Genomic DNA, 25815 nt, shown 5'->3' with positions numbered 1-25815 from the left:
TTTGCTTAAACCTCTTCCCTATCTTCAGCCACATCTTTCCTTAATGCTGAGAACCACAAACTGCTTATTCTTGGAAAAGACAGCATGGTTGCTGAAAACAAGGCAGTGCAGGAACGCCAAAGCTGCCATATGCACAGTACACTCCATTACCCAAAATTCTCGCTGCTGATGTCTAGACTTTGTGCCCATCATTTCTTACCTTTGTGGTTAAAAATGCCCTCCATCTCCATGCTGCTGCGGGAGTGGGCGATGCAGAGGGACCCGCAGGGGACCAGGCCTTCCGCAGCTGGGGACCGATCTGTGGTTCGCACCAGACACCAGTCGGGTTTGTCATGGGGCCTCTCCAGGACCTCTACCGTCTGCCCACGGCGGATTGTCAGCTCGTTACTATTGCAGGCGGTGAAGTCGTGGATCACCACCGTCAGCTCGCACCCACCAGACAACTGTGGGGAGAGAAAACAAGGAGAAGCCAGATGAACGCTCGTTATCAAACCATCCGTCACGCACCGTTACCTATTTAGGACTCCTGGCAGGATTTGTAATTTGGATTAGATAGCAGGCTTCTGGGACTTTCCACATCAAGAAGAGAGCATTTCAAAATCAGGCAGTTCTGGTGTTTTAGAACAGATTTCTAACTCTGCTTGTCTCTGCCTATTGTTCAAAGCACACTGGTTGTGACAGTGCTGGGCGGAGGATTTAAGCAGCTTTTCTTGCTAGACTGCTCCTTATCCCAAAAGCTGAAGTAGCACTCGCTTCTGAATATATTTTATGTGTGATAATTAGCAAAAAAAAAAAGGTCACATATTACTAAATACAGTCACTCGTGAGCTTTGCTATCTTTCAAATTCCAGAAAGAGGTAGTTTTTTCAAATTAACTTACTGCCTTATTCCCACCCTACTCACAGTTTACACACACAGGTCACAAAATCACCCAGGACACACTGTACACAATTGTGAAAGCATAAAATTCTTCACAAAACATTCCCAGATACTTAAATGTTTAATATAAAATTCGCATGGGCTCACAACTTTCACATTTTTGTTGGTTGCCCCAAATAAAACTGCACAAACTTGAATTAAAAGCATGCAAGCTTAGGGTTTTCCTCCCCCTCTTCAAAACACTTCATTAGAATAACTTTGCCTAAGCTTTAGTTTCCTCTCTTTGATTGTTTCATCTGCTTTGATGTGAAATGAAAATTATTATCAGAACTTTGCAAATTCCCAAGATTGCTTAGTGCCAAAGCACCCACCCAACTTAAGCAAGGAGTCCTAGAATTCCTTCTTCCTTATGGCAAGAGCATTCGAGGCTACTTCAGTTTTTCACGTGTAAGCATTTCTGTAGCTCTGGCTGCTTTAATGCTGCATTCATACCATATCTCAGCTAGTATTCAACCTCTGTGAATCCAATAACTTTGAACCAAACCAGTAAACTCCTTCAGCTCAGTGAGGTCATCTTGCAATTCTTGCAATCTCTGCACTGACAAAGGAGGACCAACACCCTGTGAGAGTTCCAGCTGCATCACATCTAGAAGCAAGTGCCACACCAACACACTGCACAGATCCAGCCACGTTGCTTTTGACTGTTTCATGGCTGCAGCTACATCCCATAAGCTTCAGAAATAGGAGATAAGAGACTGCATTGTTTCTTATTTATTAGTTTTTGTTGCAAGCCTGGAATGGAAACACTGGACAGAAACTTTTCTAGGGAAATGCTATTTGTTTTCAAGCAAGAATTTCAGAGCAAATGACAAAACCAGCAAAATCCCAGTAAGAATCAAAGGACAATTCCAACCTTCTCTTCCTCAAGTCTGCAACAAATGACAGAACATAACTCCTAGCAGATGGGCTCCAGAGCTTTCACATGCTATCTGCTTGCTAATCTCACTGGCTAGCATTGCTTGTGTGTGCTTACAAAGGAGCAGAAGTTTTCTTGAGGGAATGCTGGGGCCAAGAAGGGCAGAAAACCCTCATACATCTAGTGTTTAAGGATGATAAATCAGGTTGTACCTGCTTAGATACAGGCTAAAAATTAAATCACATTGCTTCTACCCTGTCTCTTTGGACAGCAGCAATACACAAATTACGGGGGGGGGGGGGTGGGGGTGGGGGGTGCATCTTCAAAACATGTTACCTCCTCCCTCATTAAAATGTTTCCTGTTCCCTTACACTCCCTTTTTTAGTCCATGCAAAGCTATGAAAAGGGGAAAAAGTAAAGAGTTTTCCCTTGTTTTCTGGTATTGATTTATGTTACAGCCTTTGTCAGACCAACTCAGAAACAATTGAAACCATCTGTATGCCTGATGGGAGCTAAAAAAAAAAGCTGATGAAGTATGACTGCACAAGGTGTCCAGGGCAGACCAAATTTTTCTCAGGAGTCCATATTCCATCCAGAGCAAGCACAGTAACAAGCTGATACTTTCCAGAAACTGCACCTTGTCCTTATATTTCCTCCTAAATACCTACAGGAGCATATCTTTGGTGCTCTGTTTTCCTGATTCTTCACTTCCTACAAGTAGAGATTAAGGTGTATTTTTTGGGACTGGTGCAATGTCCCCATGTTTTGATAATATTGTTGCTCTTTCTTCTCCTTCCCCTAGTAAAAAAAAGTAGGATCTCAGATTTTATGTTTTCTAAGTATTTTATATAATATTAAGCTAAAGGAAAAAATAAATGAAGGCTGTCAGATGGCCAAAGTACACAAAATTCCTAGTTTTTCAGACAATGTGGTAATCAGATATCCTAGCTGGCCAGTATTCCACTGAAATTCAATACTCATTCACACTCAGTATAGTATGTAAGACACTTCTTGCTCAGGGTTGTTAGATCCACACCATCCTCAAACATGCACCTATGCTGTTACATAGAACTTAGTGCAGAACTTTTCCACTACTGCTAAGACAAAGAAAATTATTTCTGTACCCAGCATTCACATATGGCACTTCGGAGAACTGAGCAAAAACACCATTTACCAATTTTCCCTTCCTTTGGGTTGACTTCCTTCTTTCTGCCTACTGCAGTAGTGGTTAGGAAACACTTCTTTCCTCTTTGTTTCGTTGCTCGATTTCTCTCCCTAACACACTTTCTGAAAGCAGTTTCATCTTTCACACTAATTAAATGCAGTCGGACAGCAGGGAGTGTCTGTGATTAAGCGTGTTGCTCAACAGCTGTTGTTGGACAGCTTTGGCAAGGCTCTCCAAGCTAGCTGGAGGGAAGAGTGAGAGGCACAGCAGAAACTGGGAGACTGACTTGCACTGAAGGGAAAAGAGTTACAAACCACCAAAATCCAAATTTAGGCTGAACAAATGCTTTATATACTTTATCCATCCGTCTCAAGAAACCTTTTATGTAAACGGAATTAATCATGCATGATAAAAATAAATGATACTGTGTCTGAAACATTGAAACTGGAGAGACACAGACAAGATGAGAAACAAAAGCCAGACAGAAACAAAACTGCAGATTAAAATATGCACAAGGTTTAATTAAACAGCTTATCATGGGACACAGTGCCTCGCAGTCGCTGAAATGAGTGTTAACCATCCATGTTCACCTCTCTGATGCCTTTTAGTCACTGTTGCTTGTAGAGAGGAAGAACAAACCAAATAACACAAACACGTGAACACTCACTGGCTGAGTACATTCTTAGCATAGGTTTGCTGAAGTCAGAGACACCACAGTAAATCCATCTGCCACCACTACCTGCAAACATCAAGACTGACCAGATATTCAGGGGCCTTTACATCAAGCCATGTAACATCCTCTCAGGACTGCAAATGAAATTTAATTTTCCATGGTAATTTTACATTAAGAAGAAAGGAAAGCAAAGAGAAACTAACAAGATTTCTCAATTATTTCAAGCATGAAAGTCTTTAATCCTCTTTTAAAATGGAAACAACGACACTGGGAGAAAAGAAATGGGACAGCACAAAAGTTCTGCCTCAAATAAAGAGCTTTGCTTTGACCAGGTAGCTGTCCAGACTTGGTTTCCGACTCTGAAAAGAGGTGCCTACTCAGAGCCATGTCTGCTTTTTTACTAACATTCTTTTCTACTGATTGGAGCCTTTTCTCTTCCGGAGACGCAGTTGGCAGAACTAAATACTTGGTTGTCTCCTGCTGCTTCAGTCCTTTTTCTGTTTTTCAAAGAACTACACACAAGCTTAAAGAAGCATGAAAATGAAATACAACTTCCCAGAGACAGTAATACAAAGTGTTACCAGCTGGGCACAAAAGACAATTTCTTAAAAATAAAATATTGTTTTACTGACCACCCACAGCAGCTAGCATGATTCCCACTACTTAGGATAGCAATCTATGACAGCTCTTCTTCTAAAAGCCTCTCAAGTTCTCAGATACCAATATACTAGTTTGAATTATTTCATGTTTCCACCTGATCACTGAATAGAAGCATGAAAAAAACCTATCAGACCTACATTGTTTCCTTCTGCCTCCCTATTTAATTTCCTATGCACTGGGTCAAGTTCAAAAGACAATGTTAAAAATCAGATGAGGCTGATTAAAGGCCAAATGAATGGTCCAAGAATATCTTTTATCCATTAGCCACATAAAATGCTGGCTACACATCTACACAATGTGAATGAAGGAATGCTGTGAAAAGTGAAGGGCAAAATATTTACTGAGAAGGGTACAGTAAGAGCACCCATCAGAAAACTGAGATGCTTTGATGGACTAGAAATCTCTCTCTCAAAAATTCTGTATTTCACTCCGGATTCCATTATCCCTTCCAATGCTACAGGATGGGCCAGTGCTATTGATGGAAGTATTTATTAGCACGTCTTGCAATATGAAGATACACTCCTTGAAAATAAAAAAAGGCCAGAAAGGGATCTTAAACTACGTAGCCCCTTTCATTCCCTTCCTCTAGAGCATGATCAGCCACATCTGTGTGAATCCTTAACATTTATCCACACTGTTCCCAAAGAACACCAGTTATCAAGATTCCCCACCCTTCATGATTACTCTGCTCTAGGATTTCATATTTTCATATCCATAAAAAGTATTATTGCAATCTTTTTTTAAAATAAGTCCTTTGATTTCATCACACCCACTTAAAATATAGGTAAAAGACTGTTTAGTAGCTCTCTGTGGTAGCCTTTTTCCCCATTTGAAGACCTAAACTTCTTCCTCCTTTTTTTTTCCTTTTAGACTCGTTAGCTCCAATTCTTTCCCTTGCCCTGTAAACTAGGTTTAGTAGACTTCTAATCAATCTTTCTCTTCTTTCCCTCAGAATTCTTCCAATGGACCACTGATTTTCCAAAATTCTGTACTCAAAACTGGATGCAGTATCTAATGCCTTATGAGTTCTGAGTAAAGAATGAGGCCTTTGTGTCCTCAACATCCCATTTCTACAAGGCAATATATTGCTGCTTTCCTCACCCTCCCAGATGCATCACACAGCTAAATAATAAACAACTTGTGAGCCTCTGTAGCTTCTCAATCATCCTCTCAAAAACTCTTCAAGATTCTCACTGTTTTCACTAGTATTTAACTATTTCCACCTATTCATATAACCTCAAATGTGTTCCTATTAAATTGCACAGTACTTTGCCAGTTAATTTTTCTCATTGCCAAAATTATTCTGAATTCTAATTCTGCCTTCCAACACTGTTTTCAGATGACATGAAGCTGGGAAGGATGTCAATATCAGCTTTATAAACATATGGTCTATTGCATCATCCTAGTCATTACTGAAAAGCAGCATTGCAGCAGTGGAGCCAACAATCAAAAGTTAAAATTTTAGCCTAAAAAGCAAGGGTGGAGAAGAAAAATACTAATCATGAAGTTATTCTCTGTTGTTATGGCAATTCCAATTATGTCAGAAAACAGGATGCAAGGAAAAAAGTTTGTCTGGACAATATTCAACCACTTACTATCAAGGTTAAAGATTTTCAGCTCTTTCAAAGTGTATCTCTGAGGAGGTGAGAAAGAATATTGACATTTGGATAAAGGACTTAATTCTTGATATACTTCCTGTATAACAGTTTAGCACTTCTAACCAAAACATTTATTTTAAAATAATGAACTGTCTGAATATATAATTGGAGGAAGTAAAAGAATGGTTTTACTTAGCTGTTGATTAATATGATGTTTGATATGTTCTGTCTTTCCTCAACCTCAATAATAGATACACGTGAATAGAAAAATGTTCAGCAAGAGCTTAACAAGTAGAGTAGCACTAACCACTTCTACTACTTAATTATTACTGTTTTTAATTTGATATTGATATTTTTAATGTTTCTTGATTTGGAATCCCATCTCAGTTAGCTACATACTCCAAATTGGACCAAGGAGTTCCACTGCTTCCTCTGGATAACCACATCAACAGCACTTTAAATCTGTACAACTGTTTTACTCTGTTTCTGTAAGACAGACACACACACTTCAAGCTTCCAGGCTAAGAAAAAAGAGTTGATTTTAAACCTGAAGTCGACTGCAGCTAATGAATGAATTTTGACATCCAAAGTGAGAGATTATTTCAGACTTGGCAATGGTGTTAAGACACCCTGCAGATTACACTGGCCACCTTCCTGTTACTGTTCCTTAATAATTTTTATTTTGTATTTTTAAACAGATTAAAGATTTTCTCAATGTATTTAGCAAACCAAAACATATGGCAGAAACATTAAACAAAGTGACACTTCTAATTCACGCACTTTTTAGAAGTGCACAATAATAAATTCCTTCCTTGGACACACAACACACGGCGCAAGTAACTTCCAGGAAGTCATGCTTGTTTTTCTTGGCAAAGAAAAGTCTAAAAAAAATTTTATGCACAAATGCAAGATCTCAAAAATACTTTAAAAACAACACTAAAGTCACTAATCACAGTTAACATTTGTCAGGAAAATACTGAAAAGTGTTCTCCATTTCTCCTTCCTTTTCCATTCCTCCTCCTTTTAACTAATAACTCCAGTTGAACAGGTTGTTGGTAAGACTCCTCCTCATGTCAGACTGGAAAACAATCCCGAGGGCAATCTACTTGGCCACCTTTCTCAGCAATTCTCACGTGATGCACAAAATGTTACTGTGAAGGGCATCAGGAGACAACCCTGCTAGTCACCCTGGCAAACAGTGCATCACAAACAAGTGCAGAAGGGCGATGGCTCTGCATGGCAGGGATGGACTGCATCACCCCCCAACCTGAATGCACACAGCTTTATGTCTCAGCCAACAACCAGGGAAATCACAGACAGCATGTCTTGCTTCTGAGTGTCACAGGTTACCTAAACTCTTCCTTTAAGAACCATTTGCTAGCATACAAAATTTGATGTTTTTAAATCCCTAAACAGTTAAGTAATAATGGCAAGAGTAAGACAGCAAAACAAAAGTCATCAGAAGATTTCTTCTTCCTCTGTTTTTCTCACAGGTATCTTTAGAAAAAGTCACTACCAAAACTACAGACCAACCTCAGACCAAATGCACGAAGTCAAAACATGGGCTATTTTGGTATAAAACATATACCAAATATGTATATATAGGTATTTTGAAAAATACAAGAGCAACCTAAGCACCTAGTATTTCCCTCCTCCTTTCTGCTTCTCTACATGGAAAAATCAAACTATAGAGTTTGAGTGACATGTGAAAATAGAGGAAACTCACTGAGTTTAGGTGATGATGGGAATAGTCAAAATATTATTCTGAGAACCTATTCACTTAGCTACACTGAAGAATACTGGTTATTTATCAGCATAGTTTGAATGAATCATCAGAACAATTTTATGCAATGAGGTAATAGACCAGAAACCTCTAACCAAACTTTAAAGTACTTTGCTAGGAATCTTCAGTGTTTTAATTCATTCTTCTGTTTGATAAACTTTTACTATCCATCTCTCCAGGATCCTAACACTTCTCACTTGCCAAAAATCTTGCTTCAATTCCAAGTAACACACACATTTCAAAAAAAAAAATTATTCTTTTGACACTTATCTTTCTTCCACCCAGGGGAAACCCTGGCTGTGTATCCTTATGGTTTAACTCAGTCAGAATCTATAGGCAGAGATGAAGGAAAGAAAACACCAGCACTAGTACGAAATGAGAGTTTTTGGGTTACTTCTGGACAATTCCATCAGCTTTCATGCAGGAAGTGAACACCTACTCTCTAACCCATAAACATTGGAGAGTTCTTTTCCTTTACCACAGTAACTCTGTGGAAATCACCAGTCTCAAGCCAAGACGAAAAGCAGATGGTATGCTTTAAGGAGGGCTGAGATTAAGATCAAGAAAAATTCTGTGCATCACAATCAAATTTTATGGAAAATAAAACTTTCATTTTAAACTGGGTCAAATCTTTGAGCAAACTGCAGAACAGAGGGGACTGAAATGGTTTCAAATTGGCACATAAATAATCTCTGCATGACCTATTAGATTTAAACAATCACTCCTGCTCTCCCATGGTATCAAGGTATTTTCTCTATTGCAGACAGCTGTTTTTAAGAAACTGAGTATTTCCACACCTCTTCTCTGAAGGTACTAAGGAGTAAGCTTGGTGCTAATTCACACTAAGGGACAAATCATTTGCTCTCAGCACAGAGCAATGCCCGGGAAACTTACCTTATCACTGTCTAGTGTGTTCTGGGAGGTTCTTGAGGCAATTGAAATAGTATCAGGCTGGCTGCTGCCATCTCCCTGACTGTCCAGGTCCTCACCATCTCTGCAAAGAATTCAGTTTTCATTACAAGAGTAGTACTGTGTTTCTAACATGTTAGTTAAAGAAGTGAGACACTCTTAGTGTGGCAACAGACACCAAATTAACTGATGCAAGAATAAAATACTCAGTACTCTGCTCTCTGCTGAGCAGAGAGAAGAGGTTCATCAGCAAGATATACATCACATAGAATTAAGGCAACAACCAGTGAGCCAGAAATATGGCAACAACCTTGCACAGTCACTTAACCAAAGCTAGCAAGGAGGACACTTGGTCACACATTTCAAGCTTCATAAAAGCAAAACCAAGGACCTGAGCAACACATGCAGAATTGTAAAAATCTAAAATGTACAGCTATCCTGTACTGCAGTTCCAAATCCCTTCTGTAATGGCTCATTTACACAAGTCAGAGACTTGTGTCAGGGACTATTCAGAGCGGAAATCTCAACAAATTCAGCACTTCAGGAAACTGTAAATTAATGATAAGATAAAGCTGGACAAAATGACTCTTGCTTTTGTCCAATTCACTGAAAGTCATCAAAATTCAACACTACAGAGGAAAGAGCACTGTTGTGTACTTAGAGACCTCTGATTATTTGAATAATACTTACCTTCTTCCTTTCTGTTTTGTTGTTGGTGCAGTTTTGGGAATGTGGATGGGCTCTTTCAGTGCTCCTTTCAGATGAATAGTTCTTTCTTGTATCACTTCCCGGATGTGTTTGATCCAGTCCTGTTTATTCTCTATACTGGATGCCTTTGATATGCAAAAGAAACAAAACCCCCACAATGGACCATTATGGCTGAATAGATCCACACGTACAGTCAGCTAATAAACACAAAGAGGAATGCATAAAGAACGACTTTGTGAAAAATTTCTGAAAACCTGAACAGAGAAAAGAAAATTCTAGCTGGCTGTCTTAATTTTGAATCGCCAACACTACTTTACACCTCTCAACATTATTAATATTAGTAATAAAAAAAATATTTTAACCTTAATTCAGAGTTTACTTACGTAACTTGATGACTAAAGCCCTGTATCCATCTCATGTGAGGCAGGGTGGAGAATTCCAGTAATAACACCTTGAATACTGGTATTTTAAACTCACCCTACATTTTAGGTCAATTATAACTTGAATTAATAATAATCTACTAGTACAACTTTTCCTGTTACACATACACTTTGTCAACACATTTCATGTATTACTCTTTCCACTTTTTGATATGTATCTCAAAGAAGACAGCTAATTTAGGGATTGTATTTTAATTATTGCCTGCAACATATCTATTTTTTAAATACTCCAGAAATTACTTGATGTCCACCTGTCCGATTTGTAATCTGATTGCTTAGTCCAATTTAACACTGCACCTGAAATGCTACTAAATATAAATATTATTGCAGACCTAAAGAAATTATTATGGATAATTTCCTTAATTATATACTATTTCACTTAATTGCTGTCTCCTGAAATAACTGGCTTCAAATATATTATAAATATTTAATATACTATAAATATATAATAACAAAGAATTCTAAAGGGATGAAGAAAATTGTAGGAACAGATGGACAGGTAGGAAAAAGAATTTTGTTTTCTTTTACAAACAAAAACATTTAGGAAAAGAAGCTAAACATGACCTTTTAAAAAATCTTTTATTTAGTTTTGCATGGAATTTACCTCTAATATTAATGAGGTAAGGAAGTGCTTGCTTCTAGCTTTCAAAATCAAACAAAGTCCATAAAACTGTTGAAGAGCTTGATGTATCATAGAAGTTTTCTAAATATCCTATGCACTAAGAAAAGCACAGAAACATCTTAAAGTGATCTTATGTAGAGAGTCCTTAATTAAAACCTCTTATTCTGCTCCGTCCTGGAAAGATCATTTCAGGCTGCAAAGCACTGTCTGTGAAATTATGGGAACACTAATGCCAAAAGAAAATGCGGTATGTGTTAATGTTACATTTAATTTTCTTGCATTCTTTGACTGCTGCTAGGAAGCTAATGTAAGCTTTTGTTATCCTGTAATTCACAAGGAAAAGATACTAATTTGAGTATTGACATGTAAATTGGAGAGGCTATTTTTAAGTGACATTATTGAGTATTCACTATGAATATATGTGAAATCACAAACAAGTTTAATAGTAGGTGTATTAACCTATAAATGGGAAGATGAACTTTGTTTCAGCTCAACAGAGCTCCTCAAAATATGCCAAATTACCCATCAGCTGCTTATGGTATTACAAAACAGCTTCTTCAGTTGAGGAGTCCCAGGTTACATACCATAATCAGAGAAAACGTTGATTTAGCCATTCTTCTAGCTAGGCAAAGAGCACTACAGACACCTGTAACCAGCCCAGACACAAAATTTATAGGCATTACATGCACTTTAACCCAAAGGCAAGTAGCTTCAGAAAAACTAGTAGCCCACAGAAAAAGATGAAAATCTTTTGCAGTGTTTGTTTTCTGCACAAAAATATGGGTCATTGAAAACAGCATCACCATCAAGCCCCGTGAAAGGTAACACTGATGCCATCATTTCTTTGTGGCACCAGCTCCCTGTCAGCTAAATCCTGAAGTCTTCAAGCTTATGTAAGTCCACAAGATCAAACCTCTCCCTACTATGATTTGTGAAAGCAGGTTTGTCTAATCCTTCGGTAGGCTACAAAGATTCCCCCTGCTGTCAGGCCACATGAGTTAGATATATATTCACCATCACCTCTCCAAACACAAAGAAAATTACCTGTCAGCAGCTGTCCCTCTCAAATCAGGAAATCACTCCTTGCTTTCCCAACAAATATCAACAACTACAAGACTTGCTATAGACAAAAAGCACATCTGCTAAAATTACCTTGAGAACAATTTTGTTATCTGAAGTTGGTGTCCTTCCAACCCATAGAGCAAACTTGCAGGGGTCTCCTTCTACATGTTCTGTGACACCCAGTTCAGAAGTCTGAAATTAAGAAAAAATCGTTGGGACCACACAGCATTTTTTCTCATGCCACAAAGGCATGCTAATAATCTACAAAATTGAGCACCGCTATTTAAAGAGATTTTCAGAAGCTTAAGGCTAACTCATATGCTAGAGAGAATCCTTTACTTTGGTGACAGTGGTGAGGTCTCTTCAAAACAGGAAGAACTGCAAGCTTAACAGTCTTTTCTATAAAGTGACAATAAACAACAACACTTACAATCTGAATACCAAATTGCTTATTTTGGTTTTTGGACTTGACAGTAAAAGCCTTATCACTCCAAAGAAGATGCTTGGCAAAAAGTAAGTTTTGGCTTCTCTCCCTGTTCATTTCCATTGGAGAACACTCACTGTTTACTGATTTTTTATGCTTTCTCTCAGATAAGATATGCTTAAGAATTCTCTTGATATCTTCTAAAACTCTTGTTTCTTTTCTGTTAAATGAGCCTTTCCTAGTGTGTTTCCTTCCCCCTGAAACAGATGAAATAATTCAGAAACACAGTTTCCCTGGAGAACTTTGTGAGATGACTACATGAACAATGAGTCTTTGGGAATGTTCTAATGTCAGACCTTAATAGCTAATGATGATCCAAAATGTTTTCACTTTCTGACTGGAACAATCTCACTCCTGTGAATTGGCTTCCACTTTAAACAATTCATACAGGATCTGTTCCAAAAAAATTTACAAACTAACAAATACAGCTCAAACTAAAAGGAACTTTACTCCCCAACAGCTGCTAAGTATTCTCAAATGATTAAAAGCTGTATTTTTCCCCTCATACACATCATCATCAGTACATACACATGTCAACAGATGCTGAACACCCAATACCAGAGTCAAGGTACTTTTTTTTCTTGTCTCACTTGGATGCCAACTTGTTGGTTTTTGGTTTTTTGCTGTTTTGGTGAGTGAAAGCTTTTTTGGTTTATTTTCTTCTAAAATAATCCCGTCCCAACATCTACCCTTCCACACACAACTGTCTTTGCCCAATAGGAAGCTGAGCAACAAGGCTCTCTGCAAAGGACATTGGCAAGGCTAAAAGTCTGCCTGTGGCTCTCCAGGGAGAGCTCCCAGAACAGAAATCATTGTGGAGTACTGGACGCATGGAAACTGCACTGAGGTAAGAAAGCTCCCAAACAGCCAGTTACTGGTGACTAGGAGAGTGTTCTGTCAAAATAACACCTGCTTGCCTTTTTTCCCACAGTTCTCCTTAGGCATTTTCTCTGGGACACTTAATCTCTTGCAAAAGGAATTCCTTAACTATGTTGCCACTTATATGTCTGTATCTATCTATATCCATATCTATTTCATGCCATTGAGTATCCTGTGCTGGGGAAACCCTGATGGTCATCATGCCTGAAGAAAAGTGAAGGATCTAATTTTTGTAAAGCCACCTTCCAGAAGTCACAGGACAGCATACAAAAAAGATCTTTACATTAAATCAACATGCATGCTTTCAACACATGCCTTTTTTAAAGATCAAACTATAAGAGCTGCTATAGTAGGAAGCTGCACTACAGGATATTTTGCCAGATAGAATATGACAACAAAAAGAATCCTTGTATTTTAAAACTGAGGCACAATGAGAGTCTTCAAGACTTCCATCAGCTTCTCTAAGACCTAAGGCTATTACTAAATTCCTGCCAGAGGAACTGACATGACAATTTTACAGGACTGATCTTTAAGTTCTGTCGCCTCTCCCACATAATCCCTTGACAGCTATTAATATTCTCCAATACACCAGCATCTTTTTTTATTTTGGGTTCTTAAGAACACCAAAGGAAGGTGTGATCAGCAAACAGCTGCAGCTGTGTTACCTGCTAGCTATTCAGTATCAGGGAGGAAAGCAAGTGTTGGAAATGAAGTGACAGAATATGCAAAGAAAGAGATGGAAAAAAAGAGAGTTTTTTTTCCACCAACCCTTTTTACCAGTTTGGACACAGAAGTGGGAAAAGGGAATGAATGAAGGAAAATAAACAGAAGCATGAAGACTCAGTATTTGTAACATCTAGACTTAGTTATATATCCCAATAGGATCAATACAAGAATAACGTTTTCTAGAATGTGATTCTGATAAGAGAAGTAATTTCAAGTACTTGCTCTGAACTATTTGGTATAAAAACTAATCTTGCCTTCAATAGATGCAGAGCAAGTCATAGGAGACTGTATTGCCACTTGGCTACCTAAATTTATATAGTGTGGATACTGTTCTCATCCAAGTCATCCAACAAGACAGGAAGGTAAGAATGTGAATTTTGTAAAGCATACATGCTAGAGATAAGTAAAGCAAGAGTGGAGGTTTTGGGGATTCCCCCCCCCCTTTTTTTTTTCCCTTGGGAAAGAAATATAGGAAGAAAACCATTTCCACCTTTATATCCTTTCAGTAGACCATAAGTACTATCATTCTGTTTGAAGAACTTTACTATAAGACTACTGGTCTCAGCAAACATTCTGGAATTAACTTTTCCAAAACAAAATTCTTGCCTACCCCAATAAGTAGGTGTTTCTACACCTACTTATTCTATCTACTAAAATGAATCCTTAACAGTAGTAAACAAGAAAGATAAAGGCAGCTCATCAACTCCTTCCATCCTTCTGCTTTATACAAATAAGCATTAAAGAATCTGCAATCAACACACAATTAAGACAAAACCAGTTCAGCCCAATATTGATTTTCATTTGACCTGACACACCAAGACTGACATGTACCCTTCAGTAGTTGCTTTGAGCCTATCCCTTTGCCTCAAAAGCAAGACAAAGCACTAAAGTTGCCAGATTCAGTCTATACATTCCAAGGCTCTTCTTTCAGTGGTCTGTAATAGCTGTTCCAGTTTTTCAGGCACACTTCAATCACCTAAGCTTAGCTGAAGCCTAATCGAGATAGTTTTGTAAATACGATCAGTTGTTCTCCCATACTTACAAACAGCTTGCTCTTGTAAATGTACTTGCTCCTTCCGCTCGAGTCCTTTACTTCTTTACTGAAAACCAAGGACATCTCAAAAAGGAAAAGGTGCCTCTCTCTTCCCTTTCGAATCAGAGTTTTTGGGTCCCACACTTGGAAGGATTCTTGAAGGATGAGCTCTCCCTGAGATTCTATATTTTCATCAAAGCCTAAAAACAGTGAAAGATCCACCATGAAAAGCTGGTAATACAAGTAACATAAAAAGCACAGCTTCTGCTCATTAAACTACATGATTTTTTTCTCCCTGACACAACTTCCAAAAGATGAGATTCCAAGAAAACAGTACTAAAAACAAGACTTGATTTTAACACTGCAATATACTAAATGTAACTGCAGCTCAAATGTACTTCTAAATTTAGACATCCAACTGTTAAGAACTTAATCAACTCTTCTGGCAGTATTTTACCCACAAATGACAAATCTGTCCTTGTCAGCTTCTGGTAACCTCTTCTGTGATGAAAATGATTTCTCTTATGAGCTTTGTGCCACTGTAGAAAGTAAGCAACTCACAGAGACACAGAGCACATCAGGTTCTTCTGGGAGTGGCAAGTTCCCAAATGCTACCTTTTCTGGACGTACACCTTCTCTACCATGTGGGCAGTGAGCAGAGAAATGTGTTCCAGCTGGGGATGGAAAAACATGGCAGCTTGGGGATGTTAGTATACAATCAGCCTGCCATTGGTCATATCAGAATTGATCCACAGTAATTACCAGCTGGATCACTTGTACTGAGACATAATGAAAAAAAAAAAAAAAGATTAAGATTGAGAATACCAACAATTTACTTCCATTTTAATGGTACCATGTTCTCTCAGTTTAATACACAGTTTTAGAGCTGGAGGATAACAAAAACTGTCTACCACACCCTTCTAAGTGGTATCAAAATGTATTTTAGATACTGCTTGACAGTTCTCATGTTCTGAACAGGGTAACAGTATGGAGAGGATCAGAGGAAAGTTCTGCCAGGATGTTCATTCAAAATTCTCCAGAGACATAAAGAGGAAATGTGCTCACTCACTATATTTGTCCAACATGGGATGACTCAACAATGCATGCATGTTTTGTTGTAAAACCAACTTATGTAAAAGATTAGGATATTCTCCAGAGTCAAATCCCCAGTGTTAAAAGACTATTAACAAAGCTGGTCAGCCTTGATACACCTCCTGTACAAGCATTTGGAACTGATCCTGTAAACTGACCAACATCCTTACTGCTTAAAATCAAGGAACAGAGGTGATTCGGAAAATTTGTATGATCAAGGATCACGTGTCAAACCAAGTTTTACAGTAACTAGCACAATACTGGAAATTCCACAACAAGCTGCATGCTACTACCAGAAGGCAGAGGGGAAGAAAAGGCATATTGACTACAAGCACTTAAAAGTATTTATTCAGCAACTATAGGGTAAAAAGGACCTGCTTTTTCTGAAAAAATTTAAACGCCCAAGAAAAACACTTTTATTACAAAATGTATGATTGCACCATTATAACATGTTTATGTGCCAAGTGCAAAACAGATTTTGGCAGCAAGTTTTTCTAAGCACATAGATGCATTACATCCAACCTCCACTGTCTGCCATGAACATGATTATGCTGGCTTGGGCTTGGGCTAAATTGGCTTATGCTGACATTTTACTGCCAGAAGATAGATTTCATGTCAACCAGAAGTCTGTTATGGAACAGGCAGCAAACAGATGTGAAAAAGACAAAATTTTTGGAGACAATTATTCGATACATAAATCAGCAAGTTCACCAATAATAAACTTACATGCCTCATACAAAGAAGCCAAGGATACTGGTTGGAGAATGCAGCCAAAACCAGCATATCTGATCAGTCACCTATTGCATTTTGGGTGAGTAGTGAAGTACTTCATTAGCCTACATGTTTTTCTAATCTACAGTGGCACAACTATAGATCAAGGTGCTTAAATACACTTAAGAAATTAATAAAACTGTACCACTTGTTTGAAATAATTAATTTTCCTAAATAAATTTGCATCTTATATAGCCCTGCCAAAATGGTACAAAAAATACAAACCCAGAGAAAAGAAGATGTTCATAAAACAAAGCTCATCTGCAGCACACAAGGAATTGGAAAGTTTGAATCCTACCTTCCAGCATACTGAGGTGCATGGCATCATTGGCTCGCTTTGGCACACTAAGCATCACCTCCAGGCCATCCTTAATCTCACCTTTACCTTCTTCACAGCACGTAAGCAGCTCCTGCAAAAGACAAGAAGACAAAACAACTCTCTACCACTTATTTTTACACTAATATGACAGACAATTGAAGAGTAGTTCTAACAAACCAAAAATCATTTTTGACACATAAAATCTTTTTCAACTTCCTACTCTGCCAATGACATGACAATACTTTGTTTCTATCACAATCAGTTCTTCAAGAAGCAGCTCAAACTATCAGTTAACCACTGATAGTGCTAATTTAAACAGGTTTATCTGCTTAATAAGAAATCTTTAAAAGTTATGTTAAGAACAGAACTTGCTTTTTATAGACACAGACACAGTTATCAGATGCTGCGCTACATCGAGGCCCAGAAAAATACAGCTGCCAAGTCACAAAGAGGGGGGAATGCAGGGCAGCACAAAAGTACCCCTTCTGCCTCCCACATCAGTCATTGCTCCACTGCACCAAACACCTGCTCTATAAACTGCTGATAAAGAGCATTTACATTGTTTTGTTCTAAGTACTCTATGAATAACTATTGTGTGTTCACACATTTAAAAGTAACCTACAGACAAAACTTTTCAGTACAAACAAGCATTAGCTAATAGACAGAAGTTAGACAATTGAACACACTGAAGTGTTGTAGTAGAATTTTGGGGATACAGTTTTCTGTCCATTCATCATCCCACAGATTTAACATTACAGAGCCTAAGCTGATATTCAAATTCCCTCACAGCTTTTAGGCATTTGAACAGTATCAAGACAAAATGTAGATTATGTCACTAAAAGGGCATATTATGTTCCTTCTGTTATTTGAAAGGCCCACTTAATTCATTACCTCAGGTTAAATTTCTTTTCCCCTTTTAACAGGGAAAGCCATGTGATTTCTACTATTACGATCATTACCTTATTTTTATTCAACTGCCAATACCACCATTACAACAAAACACTACATGATCACACCTAAATTTTGCATGACAACTCCACAGAACAGTGAGAGTAACTAAGTATCTCTCAGAAGCACAGAAGAGGAGCATTTTCAATACCATTTGGAAAAACAAGCAAAACTTCCAGAATGGTAAAATATTTCATCTATCATTCAAGTTTTAGGCTCTTAATCCTACCATGCTATACACCTCCCTCCTATTACGGAAAAAAAAATTAAAAAGAAGGACAGACAGCCCAGAAATCCAGCAACCACCAGACAAATCCATTTTTCTACACAGCTACATTTGGCTCTGCAAACACTGATGAAACCAATCTATCCCACCACTTCCATAAAGTAGCAGGCTAAAGCATATTAATATTAAAAATAATAATTGTTGGAATTAATACCTCAAAATTTCTGAAACAGCACAGCCCAGGGTATGTCTGTAATTATAACTTGACTAAGTTCCAACTCCTTGCAAGTGGAAAACAGACAATAAACTTCAGGCAAAAATGACATATTTGTTTCCACCCAACATGACCTGAAATAGCCTCTAATGTTTTTAAAAAATTTCAAAAGCAATCACATGTGACTATTCTCAAGTAAAAAGGGGAGACAGATCAGCACAGTCCAAGAACACTGCTGCTCACTTAAGAAGACATATGTCCACTGAGTGAAAGCTCTAACTACAGGGTTCCAAAAGTTGTGCTTATTTGAACAGCTATTATTTACTTGACATTGTTACTTCACTTGTTTCCAGGCAACATTACAAATAACAACTCTTTGGGCAACAGCTCTACAGGTACAGTCACTATGTGTAAATATCTACTGATACACACACATATTTACATGTCTTATAGCTATTTTATATTACAGTTTGATATATGAATAAATATATTATTATCTATTTTACAGTATTTAGTGCCATAAGCATAGCTAATGGCTTGCCAAAATTTGGTGTAGAAACTATTACAAAAATGGTTTTATTGCCGTGTAGCCATGAATGACATTTTTTTTCCCTGGAAATGCAAATTATATTTTCTAAGTAAACATCAGTAGACAGGTATCTTTTTTTGGTTTACAGAAATCTGGACAAGAAGTTGCTTGCTTATGCTTTCTTTCATTTTCAGTCTAAATTTTGAAGCAGTATATGTGGCTGGCCAGGATGATGGAATCTCAGAGAGCAGAGTAGAACAAGCCTCCCGATTTCAGCAAGAGCTTTGCATTCTTATGAGCAGCAGAATCAGATGAAGAACCCTGAAATAATACTGACCTTTAAAAGAAGCTGGTATTTTGTTATCCTTTGGACAGGTTTGATAAGGTAAGAGGAGATAGAGTTGGCCAGTCCATGTCGTTGTTGTATCTCCTACACGGAAAAAGCAAACATTTAATGACTGTGAGCACCAACACTCAGATATAAACTGTTTTGAGGGATATGAAATAATATACGTTAACTACAAATTCTATTTTAGCAGGGAAAAAAAACAAACAAAAAACAGGATACCCAGATATTCCAAGCACAATGAATCATTATGCTGTGCATCTGCCTTCTTACTGGGTACAAGTATTAGATGATTGCCTCAGAGAGTACCTGGGAAACGTTTCAACAGACCTAAATACAAAGGGCAACAATTACGGATATAGAATGTGTGGCACCACTTTTTTTATCATTAAGATCTGAACATATTTTGCTAGTTACAAGAGAGAAAAAAACCCCTCACATTCCAGTGTTCCTGGGAAGAGGCAGGAGTACCTGGAAGGTTGAGGTGGAGGTTTCTCAGCATCCTCTGCTATTTCAGTGCCAACAGCCACAGATGGCCTCATGCCCCACCAGAGGGAGCACCGAACAACAGTTTCTGACTGAAGGAAAGAGGTTACCAAGCACTCGAAAAGAAAACAGCCACTTACAAATAGAAAAAAAAAATGACCTCCATGAAGCTAAAGGTGTAAAACAGAATTATGTGATAGCTAAATGGGATGATTACAGATTTCCAGGTACTGATGGGGGCTGAACTCCACTGATAAGGTCTGCCATTTATCATAGCACTGGATCTATTTAACCAAGCAATTTCAAACAGCAAGTTATGCCCCACAGCTATGTGCCATCTAACCATGGTTACAGTATCAGAAATTCCCAAAATGGGATACAGATGATATTTTCATATGGACCAGTGGTGTCATCACTGGAAATGCTCGAGTTCTCTGTGCACAGAATTAAAGTCTTCACACCTCTAATATACTTTAGATGGATTAGGGACTGAAGAGCTCTGGATATAGAGGTAAAACAGATGGATAAAAGGCGGTGGTAGCAAGAATTTATTTCTGATAGCTTTATCAGAGCCCTGTGTTATTTTTTAAAATTATATTTACTAAATTTTCTTGGCATTTTTTTGGTCATATCTATCTGACTTTCTGTAACTTACCTGTCCTTCTTCAAACACTGAGAACTTAAGGAAGGCTTCACAGAAAGGCTTTGCCTTACAATGTTTAGAAACCCCATTTCCTCAGTGATTATACTTTTGAGGTTAACCCCAAGGGCTTCAGAGATTTCCTCTACTTCTATCTACTTGTACAAACAATTGTAAAAAAAAATTGTGGTGTCATTACACAGCTAGTGGCTCAGCTGGGGGAAAAAAAAAAATGGAAAAAGAGAGCACTCTAATTGAATCATCTGTTAATACATGTCCAACCAAAACTCATTCACTGTGGCCAAAATTCCTCCCTAAAACCTATAACACATCTACGTATTTGCTGCTTTTTTATGTCTACATGTGTAGACAATGGAACCATGGGACTGAATAAGGAGGTTTCAGCCCTTCTGAATAACAGCAGTGACCTGAATTACTATTACATGCAATTACAGTTTAAAAGTGCTCCAAAAATTGAACCAACATTTCTATCTCTATTACATACAACGCAAACTAAACACATCAGAATGCTAAGATTTGCAGGATGTGCTTGTGTGAGGTGAAGATTCATGTCTTGGCTGCTGCTGCCAGAACCTGCTTCCAGTTCTGAACTGCTCTGTGACAGCAACTTTTCACATCTGATTTGACAGCTCTGTAACACCAACTGAGCAATGGAAGGTAACCATGTGAGTACAGGATTCATTTCCTTAAGCTGACAGCTTAATAAATTGCAGTGTTATTAAAAGGAAACTTGCATTTTCTTAACAAATAGGGCACTCAGCAAAACCACAAATATGAGTCAAACAGCCAAGGCGTACTTTGAAGATGGACACAATGTACTTACATCAAAGTATGCTCCCGCATGCTCTAATATCAGCTGAGTGGAATCTGGCTTATTTTTGCAGTAGGTAACGTACATCTGGAATTTGTCTGCCTGCAGAACAAAATGCAAATTTACAAAGGTTATCAGAGAGCATCATTCCTGTCTCAAAGTTTTTACACCATTCTCAGACAGCTTATCTTCCCTATCAAGAAACTGAGCTGTACATAATTATACTTCCACTCAAAGTGGCAGTGTAAAAATATATATCAGGCAAGTAAGACTGAAAACAACAGCAATGTATATAAAAATAGGTTATTTAAAGCTCAGACAAACCAAATCTGCACACAGGTTTAGCCAAGTTGAACACACTTCAAGAGCAGCTATGGACTGGCATCTGACATGAGTGTCTAATTTTTGTTTTCTCAGGTAAAGATACACATTTTACTTAAATTTGAAGAAAGAGGTACTTTTACAAATCAAAAAGGGATCTGAGAGCAAGAATTCATCCCATCATGCCTCCTACTCCCCTTTCTACTTCTAAACATAAGTCTGACTTCATTACCCAAGTAACAAAGCAATGTCCAACATCTTCTGGCAACTGTTCATATTTTTCCAGCTCTTTGAGAAATATACTGTGGGTAGAAAAGAAACAAACAGCACAAGGCATATGAAACATGTTCATTACAGCAACTTGTTTGGATCTATTGTCTGTGAACTAAGGCCATTAGAAAACTTTCTGTAACACTTAATGTATGAGTGAAGGAAATAAAGGTAACTGAAATAGATAAAAATATGTAATAAAAGTACTAATGTAAAATATAATTAAATAAAAATTCTGATGGGAAGATCAGAAATTGAACCAGTCGACATGCAGTTAATACATAAGAATACACAAAAATTTAGTAACTGCTGTTGTCCTCTATTAAGGTTTCCCACTGGTTTTAGTTCCAATAGAAGACCTCATCTCAGTTTAAAAAAAACCTAAACCTTGCTTTTTGGATACTCAAGTTCTCAAGTTAACACAAAGCATACAAATAAAACTGGGATCTGGAATACACTAGGCATATTTTATTACTTCAAAGAATCATAACCCAATACAAATGTGTACACAACCAGGAAATAACAAAGAAGGAAGATTCAGAGCAAGACTTCTGTACACAGATCCCCCTAGGAACCACTTCATTCAGAAGAAATGGAGTGGACACATCTCTTTTATGCTCTGTACTCAAGTAAATTTAATGATGCTGGAGCATCTCTACAGAAGCTAAGGAGGGCTGGGAGCCTTACTCTTTTCCACTAAGAGCTGTACTTGGATATCAGGAATGAGTGTTCTGAGAGAATGACAGAGCCCTAATGTTTGTGCTATGTTTGTATTTTATCGAGTCCAGTGGTTTTCACCTCTTTAGAACAACTGATAAACCTACAACAAAATCTTGGTGCATCCATAAAATTTCTTAAATGCTGAAAGGCTCAAGACTGAAAAATACAATTTCTAATGGTGTACCTACCTCTCTGCAAAAAGCAACAGCTGAAATAATTTAGCAATACAAGAAAAAAATACCTAGATTTTTTTAATGGGAAAGTACTTATTATTGATATACACAGTATTTTCATTAGGAAATCCCTCAGGTCATCATTTGGATTTAGCAGTAGTATGGAAATGGAAGATAAGTCACTCACTTATTGTGGAACTCATAAATTTCCTGCATGTTTCCGAAGATAATGTGTTCTTTGTTTACAATACCAGGTGGGATCTCCTCAACTCCACTTGTCATTTCCCATAGATATGTCTGCCCAGAAAAAAAAGATGTGTGAAAAGTGATGATAAACTCCCAACAGTTGCAGCCAGGTATCTGTAAGTATGCATTCCTACAGAGAAACTAGGCAAAGATCACACAGCAGCATCATCTGCAGTTGTGACAGTGCCTGTTGTGTCAAATATACCTTGTGATTTTGACAGTGAAATACAAGTTCCAAAACTGACAGTTTAACACAGTCCCTGAGACTTCATCGTTTAAAATGCATAGTGTTCTTGACAACCTCTAATGCTTCAGGATATTCCTTATCAAGGTCATGTCTGCAGTCTAGAAGTTCATGCTTTGTGCAACAGCTATCACTGAACATTAGTTGTTTCAGCATAACAATTACTGGGCACTTTTCCATGGAATCTCACTGAATTTCTATTCAAAAAGTCAGCTAGTAGCAGAACATGTGATACAGATAATAAGAGAATTAGCACAAGCTCTCCCCTATTGCTAACAAAGCAAATAATGTAAACCCCTCCTTTTTCCCTCCCCTCTCTAAAACAAAAACCACACACAATTATGAATTGGGAAAGAAACTCACTACTGACAAAAGCAAAACATATAGGGTAAATTCTGAAGTGGCTGTTATGAGACGCTAAGTTTCTTCTTAATAGCAGTAAAATTACTTAATTTGGTCCTATGATTCTAAACCAATCATGCTCAGCTGTTGAAACCAGAAAGAAAACAGAAAGCAATGGACTGAATCCTGCCTTCAAAGATTAGTGAAAAAACCAAAACTCACATCCATGCATTCCCGGAGGTCTCTTACGTAAGCCTTTTCTGTCTGAATTAGCTCAGCCATAATGAACCTTAGGTGACAACAGAAAGAAAAATCAGATCTCTGTCTGTTAGATCACTATGAATGCATAATAACTTGAATAAATCTTTCTCCTCATCAGCTTTTGCTTTTCCACTGCAGCAAGAAAAATCTGAGAACTGAAATGTGAAGAGAGACAACAGAGGAAGGAAACCTAAGAGGTAACAACCCTCCGTTACTAACCAGGACAAAAAGAAATGGAGGAGATAGAATCTTTTCTCTAACACTTTTCATTGCTACAGTCATTTAACTTTTGTCTCGCTTTCTTTCCTTACACATTTATTTCACATTATTTCTATGAAGGAAAAAAAAATGTTAAAAGAAGTCTAACAGTTTTCAAAGTTTAAAATTCTGTCTTGCTAGAAGTATCTGTGAGAACAAGCATATGAATAAATGGCAATGGGAGATACTGAGTACTATCACTCTCTTTTTACCAATTATATGATTTCTAAGCTGCCAGGCAAGTCATGACAGTTGTTTCATTATTAGGATTGACTTATGCATTCTCGTTGATTAAAAATTAAATAAATGTATTACTCTTTCCTGCGGGCAGACTTCCGTTTTTCTTCGTTAAGCTCATGAGCAGCATCACGCAATTTCACCTCTGACCCAGGGACACTGGCTGGGATTATATCCAGCTGCAAGCTTTTGCTCTTTATTAAAGAAAGGAAGATTTCATTAAGGAAGGAGACAGGAGAAAAAGATAGCTAAATCAAATGCAAGTAAAACTTGTTTATCTGTCATCACACTCAAATTTTTCTTACCGATTTATTGGAATCGGATGAAATACCCAGAGCTTTCTCTAAAGAGGTCCTGTATTTCTCCATGCGCAGGGAAAAGTCTCTGTACCTCTTATCCACTGCTGTGACACATTTTTTAATCTCTGTTGCATGAGCATGCCCTTTTTCACAAAAGCCATCAGCCAGCTGTATCAACAACTTCACCCTCTCTTTGGTTTGCTATGAAAACAGGAAAATATCGAACAGTTACAAGCTCTACCTGTCGTGCAGGGGGTCATTTTGCTTAACTGCTAATAAGTCCAGCTAGAGAAGGAATTGAAGAAGCTACCTTCCTCCCCTCTCTTTTCAGAACTCCTTTAAACAGATAACTTTTACTAAATAAAAATAGCACAAGACTAATGTAGGTTTATTTGGGCTTTATTATTACATGACTAGAAGCAGATTGTTTATTTTTCTTTGAAAAATCTGCTTCATATCTAACCCAGAGATTAAATTCTGCTAGGCAAGCCTTTCAACATGGGTACTCCTGCATCAATACAAAGGCATTTTGATGCCAAAGAGGGTACTTTGTTCATTACCACTGTATTGGACCTGGCCCACAGTCTCAAGAATCTTCCTCCTATAGATACTACTGAAATGCTGAGATGGAAGTCTTGTTATATACTTTACTCTTTAATGGATTAAGACTACATTATTTCAGCTTTTTTCTAAATTATGCTTTGTTGGCACAGAGTTGTTTGAGAGAAGCTAAGAGAACAAGTAGTAACCACCAAATTTGTAAGTGTTTTTCCCAAATGACAAGCTGCGTAAGACTATGCACTTTTTTTCATGTAAATCATAAATCATCCACAATGGATGAGTTTATACGTCCATCCCTCTCTCTGTCATGTGTGAAATGTATTGTCAGGGCCCTTGCTAGCAGGGAGTTAAGCGAAATAGTGAATAAAAACTTGACTCTTACATTACTGAAAAAATCAGCTTTGTCCTCTTAATTCTTTTTGTTCCCTAATGGTCCCTCACTCAAGTATTTATTTTCATTATGGAATTAGAAATTCCATTTTGCTACCTGTTGGGAGGCTAACATATCCTCCCAACAGGTAGCAAAATGCCAAGGGAGTGATAAAAACAACTTCCTTTCAAAAGGGGCACCAACGTCATCTGCAGGCTGACAGAGGAAATAAGGAGCAGTGGTGCTCTACATACTAGAAGGGATCCAGTAAATCACAGTCTGGAGCAAAGCTCAGACAGAATAAAATCCAAGTTTGAACATCAAAAGTGATCTCTGTTCTTTCTGGATTTTCTTTTCTCCCCTCCCACATGTCCCAACCAACTCCATCTCCAAGTCTGTTCTGGGCTGATCCTTCAGATAAATGAAAACTTGCTTACTTTCCTGGGCTCTATTATTATTTCTATTATTATTTCTCTATGAAGGTTGGAGAGAGAGGGAGAAACAGGTGACAGCTTGAATGGGTGGCAAACCAAAACAGAGAGACAGACAAGGCTACAAACTCAGGTACTTCAG

General features: G+C 37.8%; 1 protein-coding gene across 2 annotated transcripts in view; it reads right to left on the bottom strand.

The window, feature by feature from the left end:
- TRIO (trio Rho guanine nucleotide exchange factor) overlaps positions 1–25815 on the bottom strand; it is a 246637-nt gene that overhangs the window by 67992 nt on the left and 152830 nt on the right. For both annotated transcript variants that reach the window (XM_086898024.1, XM_086898033.1), the window contains exons 22-34: positions 24318–24512; positions 24091–24206; positions 23479–23545; positions 22612–22721; positions 21494–21563; positions 20953–21042; positions 18974–19066; positions 16699–16810; positions 14547–14737; positions 11506–11607; positions 9274–9416; positions 8569–8668; positions 200–443 (exon numbers count right to left, since the gene is read on the bottom strand). In XM_086898024.1, the coding sequence (XP_086754150.1) occupies positions 200–443; positions 8569–8668; positions 9274–9416; positions 11506–11607; positions 14547–14737; positions 16699–16810; positions 18974–19066; positions 20953–21042; positions 21494–21563; positions 22612–22721; positions 23479–23545; positions 24091–24206; positions 24318–24512 (1633 nt within the window). The remainder of the gene's footprint in view (positions 1–199; positions 444–8568; positions 8669–9273; positions 9417–11505; positions 11608–14546; positions 14738–16698; positions 16811–18973; positions 19067–20952; positions 21043–21493; positions 21564–22611; positions 22722–23478; positions 23546–24090; positions 24207–24317; positions 24513–25815) is intronic.

The sequence above is a fragment of the Cyanistes caeruleus genome, chromosome 1 (genome assembly GCF_971803275.1).
Source record: "Cyanistes caeruleus chromosome 1, bCyaCae1.hap1.1, whole genome shotgun sequence".
Classification (NCBI taxonomy): Eukaryota; Metazoa; Chordata; class Aves; order Passeriformes; family Paridae; genus Cyanistes; species Cyanistes caeruleus.
This window is presented reverse-complemented; position numbering and strand designations above follow the sequence as displayed.